General features: G+C 48.9%; 1 protein-coding gene across 1 annotated transcript in view; it reads left to right on the top strand.

The window, feature by feature from the left end:
- The window catches only part of tmem108 (transmembrane protein 108), a 61284-nt gene that overhangs the window by 25298 nt on the left and 15030 nt on the right, over window positions 1–20956 (top strand). The window contains exon 3 of the mRNA XM_080543986.1: window positions 17526–17609. Within this exon, the coding sequence (XP_080400112.1) occupies window positions 17570–17609 (40 nt within the window). The 5' untranslated portion in view covers window positions 17526–17569. The remainder of the gene's footprint in view (window positions 1–17525; window positions 17610–20956) is intronic.

Below are 20956 nucleotides of genomic sequence, written 5' to 3'. Positions count from 1 at the left end.
ACTTTCTCTCCCATTGCTTTGGCCAATTCATCTCTTTTTTCTGGATCCATGTGAGCTGTTTTCTCATTCCAAGCTAATGCTACTTTCTGCCCCTCTACCTTGAAGAGGTCTAAAATAGCTAACTCTAACCTGCGTTTCTCTGATCTAATCTTTCCTTTTTGATGCGCCTTATGTGCATTGATAAGTATCTCCAATGTTGCAATTAATTGTAAGTCAAAGGTGCCCTCTTCTGGCCATGGTTGTTCAATGTCTGCCCAACGAATATTCCATTTCGTTGACATTTTGCTAATCTCCTTAACAAGAGGATTCATTTTTTCCACTATAGCCACAGGGGATGAATTTGCTAATATTCCCTTGTCTGTATTAACAGCCCTCACAATGTTACTGGGTTTGGCTCCCATGTCTGAAATATTTATACTGCTTAATATGCTGAAAATATGCTATAAGGTGTACTTTTCTTACAACCCACCTTCTGTTGCCGTATCTGCTAAACAGATGCTAGTCCAACTTTTAACTGCGTCAACTGTCTACACAGAACATTACAATTCAGAACAACGGATTGTTTCAGTGGTATTGTGTATTATTGACTTAAATGTAATCTATGTGTGTGTGTGTTTTAATTTAAATTTAATTAAAATTTTAATTCAATTTAATTTAAATTATTTAAATAATTATAACTAATTAATCACTAACAATCAACTATCACTATTAATTAATATTAATTAATTATTAACAATCATAACTAAATAATCATTCAATTCAAATTTAAATTCAATTTAATTTCAATTCAATTCAATCCAAATTTAGTTTAGTTTTAATCTAAATGTTTTTCCCTTATTGTGTATGAATGTGTATCACTTAATTGCTCAATCAATACCAATTATAGTTCAGGTCAACTTTAATTATTAAACTACAAAGGCTGTTCAACACAATTTATCAAATTACAAAAGCAGGTCACGCTCTAAGTCTTTCTGATTCACAAAACCCTTGACTGATCAATCCTCAGATAGAAACTGTTCTGCTATTCTTTAATCAAAAACTGTGAAAAAGAACTTAACTTGAAATAAAAAGATGTAAAACACGAATAATGACAACAACCTGTAAAGAAATCGATTTATCTTGGAAGGAATAAAATGATTAATTATTAATTACAATCTGTAAAGAAATCGACTTGTTATTTGAAAGGAATGCATAATTAATTAGACTTAGTCATTAACACTTCATTGATGCAACCCTGTGAAAGAAAACGTTACCATTGGACTATTACAATCTGTCCACTAGATGGCAGCAAGTTCCTTCCCCAGACCTGTCAATGAAATTTCTCCAAACCACTCTATCCCACTGGTCAATTCACTTTCCTTATCTTTTAGAATACGACACAACCCATGCGAAATGAATCCAATTTTATCTGCAAGAAATAAGTAATGTATTTAATCAAAGTCAGGTTCCTTTCTAAAGGAATGCTTATTATTCACCAAATGAACCTCACTCTAACACTCTCCAATGCCTTTTTTCCACAGCCTCTGTACTTGAACGCCTTGAGCGCCTGCAGGCATAAGGCTTGACGGCACTAAAGTAATTAGCTGACAATGGTCCTCTTGTCTTCTCACAAACACGGACTATGCTCTTTCAAACTAGGAATTCAGATTCCATACAATAGAATAGAGCTATTTCCTGCTCATAAACACGGACTAAGCTCTTACTTACAAAACAGACTTTACAGTCCAATTACACTTTTATCAAACAGGAATGCTCATTCCATACACATAGTAACATAATCATCAGCTTCTCGCTAATCTTCACAATAACCAATATTGCCGACCCATTAACAAAACGTCTTCCGTTAATTTTCTGTCGACAAGCCTACACTTTTCATATAGACACTACTAAAGTTCGTCTTCCTTTAGTACTCTACTGACAGCGCATTCGCAAAACGCGCACTGAAGCAATTCATCCTTTGCTCCACAATACACACGATACTTCTACAATATCGTACAATTACACATTTATGTACAATTACAGATTTCTAAATCCGGCTCTTTAAATTCAATCCAATTGTAATTATCTTATATTTCTAACAGATACTCAACACAAATCTAAATTCTTTTGTTTTACAGCTTAAGACCATTTAATTACATCAAAGCTGGAAGTCTGACAGAGAGAGAGAGAGGGACAGAGAGCAGAGAAAGGGGGAGCAGAGAAAGGGGGAGGAAGCAGAAGTCAATGGGTCACAGAGGGAGAGACAGAGAGAGCAGAGAGAGAGGGAGGGGGAGCAGAGAAAGGGGGAATGGTACTTACCTCCAGGCGCTGAATGAAGAGATGTAAAAATTGACGGTCACTCTAATCACTATAAGCTATATATATTTACTCGTGGGCTAGTCTCGCCATTATTTCGTATATATTTTGGTATCTGTTACTTACTAAAAATGAAGAAGAGTTCTTGAGCAAATTTAAGACTTGTTTATTCAAAAAAGCAGGTTACACAGCATGGCCCCTCAATGGAGCTGATGGTCCGAATCGGTCACAGGATGAAGTCAAAAATATGGATGTGAAGAAAATAAAGAGGCAGAGTCCATCTGCGTAGAGGGCTTTATACCCTGTCACTATTATTTCGCTGAGCCAACTAAACAGAGTCCACGTCACTTTAATTTGGTAGTAGGTGAGGCCATTCTCCGTCCTGCAAATAGGATGTCATTGTCTTATTATAATGCACTAATACAATTCCAATGCAACCTATGTTATGGCCGTCTTGCTGACTCGGACCCCAATGCAATTATCCTCCCATGATGACATTCCATCCTCTGCACATGCATTGTCAAAAGGCCACCGTGTGTCTCTCCCTATCTCTCCTAACAGAAACAACACAAACGGACGGTTATCTAGTGAATAGGGGAACGAATCAGATAAATGACAAATATGTTTCTGCCCTCAAGCAAGCCCTGGATGAGTAAAGAGGGAGTCAAACAGAGTCTCCTACTGTGTTGCTTTCACTACGTGGCCGTTGGGTTGCCATGGCTACGTCATATGAAAATACACTACAATACAACTCCCTGTGTGTGTTGCCTGGGGTGGTCCAGTGGTCTATCACCGCAGTCTACAGTGCACACATATGCCCGTGTCGGCATGGGTTCGAATCCAGTCCATGCACTGTTGACATGCCCCCTCTCTCCTTACTCTCCTGTCTGTCTTCACTGTCTCTATCCAATAAAATGGAAAAATATGAGTGGGACTGCTGTCTAACTCGCTGCGTGTCCCTCGTAAAGGTAGATAAAGTCTCTCCTTGTGTCCCTCATAGACTTGAGCCCCCCCCCCTTCATGACTATCCTGCACTGTCCTCTACACTAAGTGACTCACCACTCCTTCTAGGATGAGTAATGGGACATGGAGGACGTCAAACAACTGACATGGCAGTAACCTTCCTACGCCTCAGACCGGTGCTGTTTATCAGCAGGGACCTCTAAAGACGTCACATTGACAAACACACCTTGACACATCCTCCCGGGTCTGTTAGATAGACCCAGCAGTGGTACTGTGTGGGGCTTTGTAGAAATCATTCTTCCTTTGGTGTTTTATTGCAAAAAGCTGTTGTTTTTCCTTCGCAGTGAAGCTGCTTTACCGTGTCCCTGTGCGTCATGGCGGTATGCGTCAGCCACACTCTCGGTGACGGTGCGCACTCACTGTGTGAGTGTGATGCGGTAAGGGTCACGGAGGGAGGGTTTTACCAGGTAGCTGCCCCCCCCCCCCCCGGTGTCACAGCGCAGCGCCTCTGGTGTGTCATGGTACGGTGGTACGCTGTTTACCTCCATCTAAAACATGGAGGCCTGGAGATGCATCTGATCCTCCGCTGGGGCCAAAAATATCTTTCCCTTTTTATGTCGGTTCCACCAATCACAGCAGAGGCCGGGCTGGACCGTGAGGGTCTCATAGGAGGGGACACCGTCTCTCAACCGCGGTGCCCGCAAGACGCTAGTCGCCCCCACAGCGTGCGGCTATGAGAGCTGAATCTCAAGCGGTGTCTGAACAGAAGAGTTTCACAGCAGAATCTCCCAAAGTCGGTTCAATGGGAGTTCCATTGCCTTCATTAGCTGAATCGTGTATTCATGCAGTGACTTGAAGTCTCGAACTTGCAAACTTTCCTGAATAACAGACCGGAGGATGAGTCATTCCCTTTTAATAGTGATGTTAAGAACATTAGTTAATTGCTCGGTCGCTGTATCTCTGCTTTAGAGAGCGTCTGAAGTGTTCTACTTCATACACTGTCGTAGTACATTCCTGAACTCGTTCTACGGCCTGCTGCATTGCGATTAGTTCATGACGATGAGCACGGTAAAGGAGCTCATTGCTTCCCGCACGCTGTGTTGTGTGGACCTTCAGTCGTGCGTTGAGAGGTTAGCTGGCTTCCCCCGCTGTGCTAGGTAGCGAGGCTGTCCTCCGAGGCTGCCAGGCGGTGTGTGACCGACAGGTCAGCCGTCACTTGTGTGTTTGAGGCGGAGAGGAGTGACAGGTGTCAGGCCCGCCGCAGATTGACTGTCACGTCGAGGACACACGTCACAGGCTTTACAGGAACTCTCTGACACAGACACGCACACACATACATACACACACACACACACACACACACACATACACCACACACACATGCACACACACACTCGCACACACTCACACACACACACACACACACGCACACACACACACACACACACACGCACACTCACACTCACACACACTCACACACACACACACACACACACACACACACATACACACCCACCCACACACACACACACACACACACACACACGCACACAGCTATCAGAATATCACTGTTAAACACCCTACAGAGGTCACTGGAAGTTCAACAGTCTGATCAGAGGGGGACTTTTACTGTGCATCATTACTACTATTCAATAGTCGGCAACAGAATTGTATTATTACATCATGTAAGTGTTGCAGAAGGCACAGTAGCGACATACATAGCTTGTCAGAAGGTTACATATTATGCTCTTAGCCTTTTATGTTGCAATAAATACTTGTGAACAGTCCTAAACATCATACGATTGCTACAGCCAAACATAGCCCAGCTAGCCCACAGGAGTCCATCCTCCCCCATCCTCCCCCATCCTCCCCCATCCTCCCCCATCCTCCCATGGCCGGCAGGGATGGTCGCTTGTTGGCATCGTCTGGGAATGGGAAGGATATCTCCTTGCATCAAAGCTTTGATAAAACAATGTGATAAATTTGATAATGCGCTTTATGAGTCTAAAACTGTACTGTATATAGATAGATAAAGAGAAAACAGTGTCTATTTTAATCGGATGACAAAAGGTATTTTTGGCTGAGGTCTGAGGGAATTCTTGCCTCTGTTGCATCTTTCTCTTTCACTTGGATGTAAGGAATGAAAGGGATTGAATGATACACACACTAGGCTTCTTGACCTTCATGATAGTAAAACGACTAAGACCCTGAAATAAGAACAGCACATTCTCCTAGAGGGATGTGTCCACATGCTTCAGGTAGCTTTACAAACAGGGTTATTCAGCATGTGTACATTTTCACCACAACCAAAGCACACTCGGTCTTTTACTGATGTTGTTTATTTCCAATATGCCTCAATCCACTCCGCATGGGAGCCTGTTTGATAAAAAGCCTCTCTTGTGTGATCAAAGATGAATATTAATAAATCAAAGGCTGTATGGTGTCGGCGCTATTCCCATGGGGAGGACGAAGGCACTTGTGTGTGTGTGTGTGTGTGTGTGTGTGTGTGGTGTAGATATGCTAATAGCATGGTAACAGCTTCTACCCAGTGTACACTCTGTAGTAGATTAGCCTCATTATATAACACTCCAGTCGGTCGTCGTAGCCTTTAGGGCAGCTAACTCTCTGGGGACAGGTGCACTCGCGTCACCATGTCTCTGTGTAAAGAGAGCTGTCAACTTAAGGCCCCTCTCTCTCTCTCCGGTTGAGGTTCAGTACTATTTCCTCTGCGGTTTTGACACGTTACGCTGCCTGCTGCTTCACGTTACTGTTGATCATGAGCTGCATGCAGCACAACACAGCAGCCAGTCAGTCACTGGAGGATCACACAAGGACACATACAAGGAGAGAGAGAGAGAGAGAGAGAGAGAGAGAGAGAGAGAGTCTTAATTGTCTCCTGAGGCGGGGATCAAACCAGCGACCTTCTGATTACTAGCCGGCCTCTCTAGCTTCTAGGCTACCGCTGCTTAAGATTAAAAGACAATTATTTGACACCATTGGGAAGAATTAAGCAAAAAAAAACTAAACAAATTGGAACGCTGTCTGGCCCTGAACAGAGAGTACACTGTGGCAGAATACCTGACCTCTGTGACTGACCCCACAGACACTCTTTAACTATGTACACATTCAGCTAGCATAGCCTTGCTATAGAGAGAGACCACCAGAGGCAGACCTGGGCTGGCTCTCCAGATGAGAAAGGCTGTCCCACTGGCCACACAACGAGGTGGAAACTGAGCTACACTTCCTAACCTGTCAAATGTATCACCTTGATATTTACGACCCAGACAGTGGCAAAGATGAGCTGCATCCCAATCTCTCTGTCTGCCTGATCCAATAACACTGGACATTGGTGTGTACAGGTTTTTCCTTTTCTCAGGAGTCTCACTAAAAAAAAAGGTTTCTTTTTGTCTCGATTGATATATAAGATGAGTGTGTGTGTGTGTGTGTGTGTGTGTGTGTGTGTGTGTGTGTGTCTGTCTGTCTGTGCGTGTGTGTGTCTGTGTGTCTGTGTGTCTGTGTGTGCACATGAATGCATGCGTGTGTGTTTCTGTGAACGCGTGTCTAGCCCCAATAATAACAACAACTGTGTATCACCTGTAACGAGGGTCCCAAGCTATCTCAGCCAGTCAGATGCCTCATCTATATTGTAGGCCTTTATAAGGCTGTCAACAGTGTGCCTGTCAGCAACAAGTCACTCTGACTGTCACTATTCTGTGACAGTCGGTGATCCGCTATTCCCTCACCCAGTCAGAGGACATACCCTGTTATGTAACTCTGTCTCCCACGGGGCCCGTCACCTGCCTCAGCCCTTTGCCTCCGTGTGTCACACAGGGTGTGTTAGAGTCCAGAGCCTGTGTCACTCAGCATGGCCCCCCCCCACTGATCACATCTTTTATTGACCCCATCACATCACAAAGAGTCTCTGCCCTTCTCCTACCCTTTCTGACTGAACAGGGTTCGGCACGGGGGGTGGGGTGGGGTGGGGGTGGGGGGGGCATTTAGAGACATCCCACACTCTAGTCTGTCAGGATCATATCCCCAACCCTGGAGCTTAGCTCACCTGCTGCCTGTAATCTTGTTACTCAGGTCGACATGAATCATCTGAGCCTCTGAACTGTGTGGAAGGCGGTGGCTGCTGTGCCGTGTCGCTTCAGCAGAGATAGACAGACGTGGGCACGCTGGCGTGAACACACGTACAGTCACGCACACACACACACACACACACACACACACACCGCACACACACACACACACACACACACACATACACACACACACACACACACCGCGCACACACATACACACACACACGCACACACACACACACACACAGACACACACACACACACACAGACACACACACACCGCACACACACACACACCGCACACTGACACACCGCACACACATACACACCGCACACACACACACACAGACACACACACACACACACACCGCACGCACACACACACACACACACACACAGACACACACACACACACACACACACACACACAGACACACACACACACACACACACACACACACACACACACACACGTGGACAGGACCGTGGCCACAGTTGCACTGATGAATGGGCGTCCTGTGCGAGGGCAGGCTGGGGTGAGTAACAGTGAGGCAGGAGGTGTTGTTCTCCACCCCCGCTCTCGTCTTTCTACTGAGAGGAATACTTTTTGAATGAGTATGTTATGATGTGTGTGTGTGTGTGTGTGTGTGTGAACATGAGAGCCGAGCTCTCCAAACTACCCTGAGTAGCCCACCCACACGCAATACCCCAGTGACGCACCACACGCACACACACACACGCACACACACAAACAGGTGCCCACTCAGTTGCTATGCTGCTACACTCTGCTCCATGTCACTCCTACACAAATGGCTATTGGCAGGTGTATCATTCGTGACGCTACACTGCTTTGCTTTTCATTACTGATGTTAATCCGGGGCCTCTACCCTGGGAAGACACATCTGAACTGACAGCATGTGTTCACCTGATGGCCTGTATAATACTGTATTTGATGGTGGATATAATCTTACTGCATACTCCTATTAGTGAATGTATCATACTGGTATGCGTGTATGTGTGGCTGGATGGATGGATTTGGCGGTACTGCAATTTGAGTCTGTTTGTGATCAATGTTAATATGTACCCACCCACACATGAAGAAAGTGTGTACATATGTTAATACATCCCAATCCACACATGTAGAATAGTGTGTACATAATCATGCTAGACTCCCCCATGGTTATGTAACAGCCGTGGGTCTCTCAGCGAGGATGATGGGAACTGATGATGTGTCCCCCCCGCCTCCCGCCGCGGCGGGGTGAACGGCATGCTGGGTGTTTTAATGTCCTTTTAATGGCCTGCCGTGTTAACTGTGCAGCCAGGGTGGATGGGGGGGTGGGGAGGGGGTCAGGGAGAGGGGAGGGAGGCAGAAATGGGGCACAGATTGATGACCCGTGCAGACAGCGCCAGCCTGCATGACACAGCACCCTGCAGCAGCAACTCATCCTGCCATGGCTGCCACAGGCCGCTCACAGCACAGTGACTCAGCAGCATCAATGGCCGACTGGCGTCTGGCAGCAGTCGACAATTGGCTTTGTGGAGAGGATTATTGGGCCCAGGGAAGAGCTGACCCTTCTTTGTGCTGTGTGTGTAGTAGAGTACCTAGCGTGCTGTAACGTGCTGGTTGTTTTGTTTGTCTGCGCCCATTAGACCTAGCTGATCAATACCGGCGTAAAACATTTGGTTGCTTCGACTGGTCGGCTGTGTCCAGGTAGCCAATGAAGTTATCAAAGCCCTCCAGGGTCACGGTTAGGGCTGGCTGGTGTTTGAGTCATCAGCCTTAACTGTTTTTTTGTTTTGTTTCTCTCTCTACGGTGAAGTGAAGTGTTTGTTTGTTTCGTAATGTCATTGTTCATTGTTAATCAGCCTTGTGCTTTTACCCAGTGGGCTGTGTGTGTGTGTGTGGTGGGTCTTATGTGAATTCCTGTTAAAGCCCTGCTTGGCCTTGGTCAGCGAGGTCACGGAAGGGCCGTGGAGGATGAGGGGAGGAGGGGGGCGGCTGGGGGCTCTGAGACACCACCACTACCCAGTACTGGACACAGACACGCTGGGGCCCCGTGAACAACAGCTCAGGAAGCACGCGGACAGAATGGGACCCAACGTGTGAGGCTCGGTCGTTATCGGGAGCTGTTAGCTGATCCCCATCAAAGGGGAGAATCATCAAAGGGAAGAGTCTCAGCCCTGGCTCTGGGGCTGGGCCTCTGGAGCACGCTGGGAGAGGAGGGCGAGAGGAGACGGGCGTCATCACAGAGCCGCTATCACGCGCGATCCCCTGAGATCAAGCTAATGACACCCGTGTGGATCCTCCTGTCTCTGATTTAGCTGTGTCATTGTTCATCCGGTACGGCTGCCATAATAATGACCATATTTGGGCTCGCTCGCATAATCCATCCACATGAATGATAGTGGCATTAAATGCCCTGATGAATTGGAAAAGTTTTACTTCGCCAAGTTAGTCCACCGATATAGATTTCGTACTGTGGCATTCATAGCGGAGGCGGTATTTTATGGGATATGCAAGATTTAAATGCGTGTTCTGTGAAAAGTTATTACCGTGGTAACTCTTATTCTCAGTAAGGCTGATGACGAACTGAAAGGGCTGCGTTACGACTCCCGCAGTCTTTTTTCAGATTTGTATTTTTGGAATCCTATTTTCCCCCATCTGATTTCACTCCATAAATCTGTGTAATGAATTCAGAAGCACAACGCCTCTAATTTCACCTCACTGTAGTGTTTACCATGGTACCCTCCTCTGCCAGACAGCTGCAGTGTGACCAGCTGGAGCAGGGAGATAATGCACCAAACTGTGAGAACATTGTAGCAAATTGGAGTGAGAAAATACATCAGTTGACCTAACCGGGTTCTGATTAGGGGGTTAGTTATCTGTGGGTCGTCGTGGGAACAGAACAGGGCCACAGCCCACTCCCACCCCCTCTCCTTCATCATCTTCTCTTCTGTTACGGAAACTCTGCAGCTTCTCCAGGCGCTGAGCCAAAGCTTGGACCCCTACGGTAGAATACAGGGAAGTCCAAAATTAAAAAGCATTGTTGCTATCCTTGCGGCCGGTGCCCACCGGGAGATGGGACTGATGGGTTTATTACATGATGGCGTCTTGGGTGACCTTGGCCTCGCTTGGAAGCTTCAACGCTGTGCCCCCCCACCTGCCTCCAGACGTACTATTCATAGCTGCAGTCAAGTCGTAGCTCATGGCATTTGGGGACCCAAAAGGCTGTCAACAACATGATCTCAAACACAAAAGACTGTTCTTTTGGAGAATGGATTTCGAAATGTTTCGTTTTGAGCATTTATATTCTCAGAGTCACAATGCTGAGTGCTTTATTGTGTGTGTGTGTGTGTGTGTGTGTGTGTGTGTGTGTGTGTATGTGTGTGTGTGTGTGTGTGTGTGTTCTTTTTCTACCCCCACAGTTGTCCCCTCGAGGAGATTTGAATATGATGTACTATTAGAGTTACCATGGAGATGGCCACGGTCTCTGTGAGTGTCAGTTGCCATGCAGTCGCTGGTTATTCACCAGTAAAAAGGCTGGGATGCGTGTTGTGGAGCACTAAGATGAAATTACAGTCAAATCAAAAGATGGAGGGGTTCGTGTTGTTTTGTGAATTGTCTACCATGCTTAATATTAACATATGCCCATGCATGTCTGATGGAAGTGGATCTTGAATCAAGACATAGTTGATAGCAGCTACACCTACAACAGACCTAGTCTAAACTTCTTCTGACTATATCATGGCCTATCTCGACCCTGGATTCCAAGGACTATTGACCTGCCACTACACACTACCTACTGTATGTATTCATTAATAAATAAGTGGAATCCTTGAATAGAGACTATTTCAAACAGCTACTCTTACATAAGAACCAGTCCAAACCCGATGCTACAGCCTGGCCCTGAGGACAGGAGTCCCAGTAGGGCCGTGACCTGGCCTGCCACTGTACATCATCTCTGTGTCCCATGATGCACTCTGCCCTGTGAACCTGCCATGTGAACCTGCTCTGTGAACCTGCCCTGTGAGCAGACTGAGCAAACTCATGGTGACCTCCTTGTTATGTTTAATAACGGAGTCGAACTCAGAGCTTGTAGTCGGAGCTTGCAACTCCATTTAATCAAACACACGTGTAACACAAAACGTAATACGGCACCTGTCGTAAAGCCCAAACTGTCGTAAACACAGACGTAACATTTCCCCCCCCCTCACACAACCTAGGTGTGATACTCAGTCATGTAATCACGCAAGTGCTCGGGCCTGTTGCGTGCTCGAACCAGACGTGGCTCTGGTGCAGCCACAGCCACTGGTGGCGGCTCCACGCCTTGGGGCTGAGCCTGGTAGGCCGGGGTTGCTGCTTCATCCAACCGTGCGGCTGGCAAGACTGTGGAAGAGGCCACACTCAGCGCTGGGCCAGGGGGAGGCTGCACCTTACGCAGGCGGGTAGCATGCCAGCGAGTGCCGTCGGCGAGCCTAAACGAGGCCGGGCCAAGCTGTTTGCTGACCTGGACAGGGTCAGACCAAAACGACTGGAGTTTGTTGTCCCGATGAGGTCGTCGGATCCTGACCCAGTCCGACACAGCGATGACAGGTGGCCTAGCACGTCTGGCCCTGTCGAAACGATCCTTCATCAAGCGCTGGTGTTTGGTGACTGTGGCTTGAACTGGATGGACCGGGAGCTGAGCTAGTGTAGGGCGGAGCCTATCGAGAGGCAGCTGGAGCTCCCGCCCCAGCATGAGGGAGGCTGGGGAGACTCCTGTAGTGGCGTGTCGCGTGGCCCGATAATGCAACAGCGTCTGGAGGAGGCTGGTGGTGAGCGTGCACCCTTGTGCCAGGTGGGCCCTGATGCCATTCTTCAGTGTTTGGTTCAGCCGTTCCACCCCCCCGTTCGCAGCAGGGTGGTAGAACGCTGTGCGGATGTGGTGGATCCCTTTACCCACTAGATAGGAGGACAGTTCATGGGAAACCATTTGAGGACCGTTGTCAGTCGTGATCCTCTTGGGCAGGCCCCAACGCGCAAACAGAGCGTCGAGAATGCCGATCAGCACCTTTGCTGTGACCGAGCCCACAGGTGTCACCTCTGGCCACTTAGAGTGGAGGTCGTAGGTCACAACGAGAAAACGCTGGTGATGTGGTACCCCATGCAGCTCGCCGCAGATATCCAGTTGCAGGTGCTCCCAGGGTTGAGATGGCCAGTCCAACGGCTGCATGGGCGGGGGTGGAGCTGGAGCCCTGGTCTTACCACTAAGGAGACAGGCAGTGCAATCCTTGACCAGGGTTTCGAGTTCCCTGTCGATGCCTGGCCACCACACAACCTCACGACAGCGCTGTTTGAGCCTGACTATGCCCAGGTGACCCTCGTGCGCCATAGCAAGGATACGCGCCCGAAGGACACCTGGGACCACAGTGCAGAACCCGCGAGCGACACAGGTGTCATTCCAAACCGACAACTCCTCCCTGATCCTGGAGTAAGTGAGTAGCTCGTCAGGTACTCTTACCGGCCACCCCTGCGTGATGTAGGTTGAGAGTGTAGAGAGGGTGGGGTCATCGGCTGAGGCATCCCGGAGCTCCTTCAGCGACACCGTCTCCTGAAGGGGTGTGTGGAGGAGCTGGACGAGGTCATGCTCAGCCTGGTCCAGTCCGGGGGTCAAGGTTGGGGCTGTGGGTGGGCTGGGGATTGCGCGTGATAGCAAGTCGGCTACCACGTTGTCTCGTCCTGGCGTGAACTGTAGCCGATAGTTGTACTGTTGCAGGCGGTCGGCCCAGCGGTGGAGGCGGAGTGGCTTGTGACCGGTGCCAGACGTGGCCAGGAGGGTGATGAGGGCCTGGTGGTCTGTCCTCAGTGTGAATAGCCGTCCATAGAGGTACATGTGCCAGCGCTCACATGCCCAGAGGCATGCTAGGGCCTCCCGCTCCCCCACCGAGTACTTCTGTTCCGTGGGGCTGAGAGCACGGGAGGCGAAGGCGATCGGTCTCTCCACCCCCCCTTGCAGCTGGGACATCACCGCACCAATGGCTGTGGCAGAGGCGTCGCACGTGACAAGAGTGGGGCTGGCCAGGTCGAAATGCGCCAGGACCGGTGGTGAGGTGAGTTGGGCCTTCAGGAGGCGTACGGCGTCTGAGCAGGCAGACGTCCAGAGCCAGGGCTCGTCATGCTTCAACAGCTTCCGCAGCGGTGTGGTTGTGGCCGAGTACTGTGGCAGGAAACGGAGGTAGTACGCCGTCATGCCTAGAAAGGAGGCCACCTGAGCGGCTGTGGTGGGCTCCGGGACATGATGGATGGCCTCGGTGTTCGAGTGCAGCGGGTACGTGCCATCAGCTGAGAGGCGGAACCCCACAAAGTCAATGGCTGGGGCGGCGAATACACACTTCTCACCATTGAGTGTGAGGTGATGCTTGGCCAATGCACTGAACACACTGTGGAGACGCTCGTTGTGGCTCTCGACGGTGGCCCCGTGAACCACGATGTCATCAAGATAGATGGCCACACCTGGGATCCCAGCGAAGATGGAGGCCATGATCTTTTGGAAGCAGCTGGGGGCGGAGCTTAAACCGAAAGCCATGCGTTTGTAGCGGAAAACCCCTCTGTGAGTGATGAACGCTGTGAGGTTGCGGCTCTCGGGGTGTAGTGGCACTTGGAGGTAACCCTGACGGAGGTCCAGTTTAGAGAACACGCTGGACCCGTAGAACTGGGCGGTGAGCTCCTCTATCGTTGGCAAGGGGTATTTGTCAGGGATGATGGCCTTGTTTACCGCTCTCAGATCCACGCAGATGCGCAGCCCCCCAGACTTCTTCTTCGCCACCACCAGGTTGGAGATCCAAGGCGATGCATTCACCTGCTCAATTATGTCGCTATCGAGCATGCTCTGTAGTTGAGAGGAGATGTCATCGCGGAGAGCCAGGGGGGAGCGGCGGAGGGGCTGTATAACAGGCATCACTGTAGGATCTAACAGAGGCTGGTGGGCAAAAGTGTCGAGGCAGCCTACACCGCTGAACAGCGCAGGCCACTGTTGCTGCCAGGGGATGGAAACGGTGTGAATCTCTGAGCCAGCTGTGTCTAGCAGGGTGAAACCGAGGGCGTTGAACAGGTCGAGGCCTAACAAGTTGGTCCCGTGGCGTGCAACGTTGAACCTGAAAGCCGGCAGTGTCCTCTCCCCGTACTTCACAGGCAGCTGAAAAGAGCCCACAATGTCAATCTTAGAGTTGGCATAGCCACGCAGGGTGGTGGAGGGCAACCCCAGGGGCACATGGGAGAAGAACTGTGTATAGGTCGTCAAGTTCACAAGGGACACTGTGGCTCCAGTGTCTAGGAGGAGCGGCAGAGTGACATCACCAACCATCAACGAGCATGTTTTGAATGGCGCTCGTCCTGAGCTGACATTATGGATGACTGTGGTAGGTGACTGGGAAGCTCTAGCTGGGGCAGACCTGCAGACCTTGTGAAAGTGGTTTAGTCTCCCGCAGTTGGAGCAGGTTTTACCACGGGCTGGGCATGTCTGAGCTCTTGAATTGTGTGCAGAAGAGCCGCAATTCCCACACGGCTGGTGTGGCTGGTCGCGTGACCGAGAGGCCAGTAAAATGCTCTCCCCGCCGCTGGTTGCACTCACGTGGAGGAGGGGCACCTGTAGGCTGTGCGCGCCCTCTGCCGGTGAGCTGGGAGAGGCTGAAAAACTAACTGCACATTCTAAAGCTGTTTCAACCTGGACCGCCATGTTCAGAGCTGCTGATAATGTAAGTTCATCATTTTCCAGTAACAGTTTTTCCCTAATCTTGTCACAGTTCGTGTGTAAGATGAGTTGGTCTCTTATCATTTCGTTCTGTAATGTCCCGAACTTGCATACGCTCGCCAAACCCCGCAGATCAGCCACATACTGTGTCACTGTCTCACCTGTTCGTTGGTGTCTTCGTCCGAATATGACGCGGCGGAGAAGAGCGCTTTGTGGAGGGGCGAAGTGTTGCTTCAATAGTTCCACAGCGTCTGTGTATCTCGCCGCAGGGCCAAGAGTTTCAAACACGCGCTGACCCTCCGCTCCCAGGCAGTGCCGCAACAACGCATATTTCCTCTTGTCTGATACATCCTCCAAACCGGCAGCTAGGATGTATGTTTCGAAAGAGGAAATCCAGCGGCCCCACGGAATCGGTGGTTCTGCCGGGACTGCTAGGAAAGGAGGGGGTGTTGGTAGAGAACAATCAGCCATCGCTCGTCGCCAATGTTATGTTTAATAACGGAGTCGAACTCAGAGCTTGTAGTCGGAGCTTGCAACTCCATTTAATCAAACACACGTGTAACACAAAACGTAATACGGCACCTGTCGTAAAGCCCAAACTGTCGTAAACACAGACGTAACACTCCTGTGACCTGTTTAAAGCAGCAGCCTCTTCTCTCTCTCTCTCTCTCTCTCTCTCTCTCTCTCTCTCTCTCTCTCTCTCTCTCTCTCTCTCCCTCTCTCTCTCTCTCTTTCTCTCTCTCCTCCCTCTGTGGAGTCAAACACGCGCACGCACACACACATGCACACACACACACTCACACACACACACACGCACACGCACACGCACACCTGCAGCGTCTGTTTTGTGATAACAAGTGGAAATGAATCACCCTCCCTCCCCCCCTCCTCCCCTTCCTCCCCCTTCCTCACGTGCCCAGTGGTGAGTTAGCGAACGTCTCTGAGCCCTGCTGCTGCGGTACAGGTTGATGATGTGGGATCACTGTGGAGAGGCTCAGCTGTAACTCTGCCTCACACCACACACACCGCTGAGCTCATTAGACCGTGAGCATGATGCTACAGCATACACCAGACAGGGAGAGAGAGAGAGAGAGGGAGGGAGGGAGGGAGGGGGAGATAGATAGGGGAGATAGAGAGGGAGAGAGAGAAAGAGTTTGGTGGGGAGAGAGTGAGAGAGATGAGAGAGGAGAGAGAGAGAGAGAGAGAGTCTCGAGAAGCAGACCCCTGTGGTTGTCCCATGTTTTGTTTTGAAGTGGAGAGCAGGCAGCTGGTGATGGATTTTTTCCAGTCTTTCATGACAGGGCAGGATTGTTTAAGGAGTAATGTGTTATGACAGAATCAATGTATGCTGCTGTGGTTGTGGTTGTCTGTCCGTCTCCCTCTCCATTTTCTCACCAGGAAACACAAGTCTGCCCTCACAACCAGACCTCCTCGTCCTAGGGGGTTCAAATCCAATTTCACACTCGCACCAGATTATTTATGCAGTGGGGATAGAGCTCAGGTGTGTGTGCATGTGTGTGTGTGTGTGTGTGTGTGTGTGTGTGTGTGTGTGTGAGTGTGTGTGTGTGTGTGTGTGTGTGTGTGTGTGTGTGTGTGGGTGTGTGTGTGTGCGTGCTAAAGTGTGTGCCTGTGGTGTGTGTGTGTGGGTGGGTGTTTGTGCGGGTATATGTGTGTGTACAGTATTCCCACAAGGCAAGACAACAAAGGGAAGCACAATCTCACACACACACACAAACACGCATGCATGTATGTATGTACAGTACGTACGCACACACACACACACACACACACACACACACACACACCAGAGGTGAAAATGTGTGTGTGGAAATCCATTCAACCTGGTGCTATCACTCCTCTCTCTCCCTAAGAACATCCCTTGGAGTTGGTTATACACATGAGCGGCTTAGAACAGGGCTGATCCTGATCAATCTTTAATGCACCATAATTGGTTTTGCTGACCAGCTCAGGCAGTGCAGTGTCAGAGCTAGATTCCATGGTTAGCAAGTGCTCTGTACTGTATATGTATGTATTTGTTTATCTTACCCAACCCTGATTAAACCCTGAATTTTCTTCCCATGGCAGATTAGCATCTGTAATGATGAATATTTATTTTGTTATACGGGGGGGGGGGGGGGGGGGCTTGATAGTTGTTATGGACTTTGTGGTTAAACAGTCCTCTGTTATTTTCTCTCTATCTATTCTCTCTCTCTCTATCTCTCTCTCTCTCTCTCTCTCTCTCTCTCTCTCTCTCTCTCTCTCTCTCTCCCTCTCTCCTTACCTAATCAGTGTATGTGACCGTGATACCTGACCGCGGACTGTGGTACAGTACCTGACCTCCCTGTCTCACCTTACCTCTCTCTCCCTCTCTCCCTCTCCCTCTCTCTCTTCCTCTCTCCCTCTCCCTCTCTCTCTTCCTCTCTCCCTCTCTCTCTCTCTCTCTGTCCCATAGAGAACCATGAGCCCTGTGGAGGAGGAGCCGGACCACATGTTACCATGAAGAGAAGCCTGCAGGTCCTGCCCCGCCGGCTGCTGAGTGAGTGAACTGGGTCTTCTCCTTCAGGACCGGGCCAAACCACGGGCCACGCTGACCAAACACCCCATAAGCTCACCTGACACATTATACATTACACACACAGTCACTATCACATACACTGACCAAACACCCCATAAGCTCACCTGACACATTATACATTACACACACAGTCACTATCACATACACTGACCAAACACCCCATAAGCTCACCTGACACATTATACTGTACATACAGTCACTATCACATACACTGACCAAACATCCCATAAGCTCACCTGACACATTATACTGTACATACAGTCACTATCACATACACTGACCAAACATCCCATAAGCTCACCTGACACATTATACTGTACATACAGTCACTTTCAGTGACTATGACAGCCAGCATAGCTACAGTAAGGGCATGTGTAGCGTAGAGGTGATTTGGAACCATGCTCTTGTGACGAGGTAGCCCTGTCTGAGACATGTAAACATAAATGTCACCCTCAGACCTTGAGGATGTCCGCCTGGCACCTTGGGTTTTTGACACGGGAGAACCCCGGGTTTGAATCCTACCTGTTACCTCGTCAAACGCACTTTACACATCACTGCAGCCAAATAAAACCCAGTGCTCACTTAGAGACCAAGCAAATAACACACTGCCAAAGAAGTGATAGCAAAGCAGTTAACTGAGAACAGTTGATTACAGTCACAAGAGAAAAAAAAACACTGTCAAAACATAGAGTGCGCTGACTAAAGGTAGAGTGTGCCGTGTGTTACAGTGTCCATCCCATAAGGATATCCATTATCATAGAGTCTAGGAAAGGCTGTTTTATATTCTAAGCGCGCAATCATATTATCTTCCAGGGGGCAAAGACAGTGGTAGTAGGAGCTGTTGGCAGGGGTCCAGAGCAGAATGTCAGATGAATAAGAACATGGGGGGGTCAGGATGAATGCCGTCAGCCAGGCCCTGTAGACTGTCTTAGACACTCTTGGAATTAGTTGTTAGGGGTCAAATGTTGGGGTGGGGGGGGGGGGGGGGGGGGGTGTGTATGACTACAGAATTATTCTGCTTTTACAAGATGTTATGCTGTTTTAAAATGAAACTAAATGTCCTGCTCTTGTTATGCTTTTATGCTAAAACACATCCAGATCTGGGACCAGGCTAAAACACATCCAGATCTGGGACCAGGCTAAAACACATACAGATCTGGGACCAGGCTAAAACACATACAGATCTGGGACCAGGCTAAAACACATACAGATCTGGGACCAGGCTAAAACACATACAGATCTGGGACCAGGCTAAAACACATACAGATCTGGGACCAGGCTAAAACACATACAGATCTGGGACCAGGCTAAAACACATACAGATCTGGGACCAGGCTAAAACACATACAGATCTGGGACCAGGCTAAAACACATAAAGATCTGGGACCAGGCTAAAACACATCCAGATCTGGGACCTGGCTAAAACACATACAGATCTGGGACCAGGCTAAAACACATACAGATCTGGGACCAGGCTAAAACACATACAGATCTGGGACCAGGCTAAAACACATACAGATCTGGGACCAGGCTAAAACACATACAGATCTGGGACCAGGCTAAAACACATACAGATCTGGGACCAGGCTAAAACACATACAGATCTGGGACCAGGCTAAAACACATACAGATCTGGGACCAGGCTAAAACACATACAGATCTGGGACCAGGCTAAAACACATACAGATCTGGGACCAGGCTAAAACACATACAGATCTGGGATCAGGCTAAAACACATACAGCCTGACTCCAGAACACACAGCAAGGTTAAACGCTGGACTAGCTCAACCAACCAAAGCAGTGATGAAGCTCAACCAACCAAAGCAGTAAATGAAGCTGGATCTGCAGATCTGCATTTCTACAGTGATTACAAGTAATTCTGGGAGCTCATAAATGTAAGCTAGCAAATGTGTTATATTCGTTTTGACGCTTTGAGTCCTCGTCGTCGTGAGAGTTGTGTCTTTTTGTGTTGGCACAGTGTGAAGCCTCCTTTGGGAGGATTTCTTCCTGTCAAACTCAACATTGAAGGGACAGGCTCCATTTTCCACATAGATCTTTGCTGTCTGAGTCGCAGCTGCGTCCTGCCGCCTGCCGCCTCTCTCCCCAGGCTCTTCACAGCACCTCTGGGTTACCTTGTTCCCTTGTCTAGACTTCCAAGTCCCATCTGAGATCCCTGGGCTGCCCATCAGCAGAATAGAAAACATATATTTCTCATTTCCTCTCTCTCTCTCTCTCTCTCTCTCTCTCTCTCTCTCTCTCTCTCTCTCTCTCTCTCTCTCTCTCTCTCTCTCTGGTTCCATTGAGGCCCACAGTCTGCTAGAGACAGATGTGGCCCACCTGTACTTTCATAATGCAGACAGGGAGTTAATGTAGACCCCCGGGATAGATGGAGAGAGAGACAGAGAGAGAGAGAGAGAGAGAGAGAGAGAGAGAGAGAGAGAGAGAATTGAAAAGGCGAGACAGACAGAGAGAGACAGAGAGGGAGAGAAAGAGAAAGAGAGGAATGATATTAAAATATCTCCAGACACACATCAGATCAGGAAGTTTCTTCTCTTCGCTCTCTGCATATCTCCCGTTTCCTTTGGTGTTTTCTCCCCCTCCTTCTCTCATTTGGTCTCCTTCTTCTCTGTCCTCTCTCTCTCTTTCTCTTTCTCTCTCTCTTTCTTTCTCCTTCTCTGTTCTCTCTCTCTCTCTTTCTCCTTCTTCTCTGTCCTCTCTCTCTCTCTTTCTCCTTCTTCTCTGTCCTCTCTCTCTCTCTTTCTCCTTCTTCTCTGTCCTCTCTCTCTTTTTCTCCTTCTTCTCTGTCCTCTCTCTCTCTCTTTCTCCTTCTTCTCTGTCCTCTCTCTTTCTCTCTCTCTCCTTCATCTCTGTCCCAGATTGGCTGTTGTCTGTGCTGGCTACCTGAAGCTACAGGGATGGAGCCGCCGTTTGTTTTCAGCAAATTAGGTTTTGGCCCCCAGCTCTCTGCTCAGTACAATTCCTTCCAAGTATGGCAATTTCTTCCAAGTGGTCTCCTTGCTTTGCCTCAAGTGCAAATTGCATTGTGAAGTCAGCTCATATAAAAAGCTTATCTGGAAAACCCTTTAGTGTGTACGGTGGGGAATGATTGTACGCGTGACAAATCTCCCTAATTTGAGAGCGAGGGACGCAGTCCTCGCCTCCTCCTTATTGTGTTGTGGCAATAGATTATGCTCGTGGTTGTAATACCGCAATAACACAGTGGAAATGCAGAAAATAACTTGTGCGTTTGGGGGTAGCGAGACGCCTACAAGGTCTGACGACGGTGTTGTTTTCCTCAGCCTCTGCGG

Source organism: Nansenia antarctica, assembly GCF_963989245.1.
Source record: "Nansenia antarctica genome assembly, chromosome: 13".
In the NCBI taxonomy this organism is placed as follows: domain Eukaryota; kingdom Metazoa; phylum Chordata; class Actinopteri; order Argentiniformes; family Microstomatidae; genus Nansenia; species Nansenia antarctica.
This window is presented reverse-complemented; position numbering and strand designations above follow the sequence as displayed.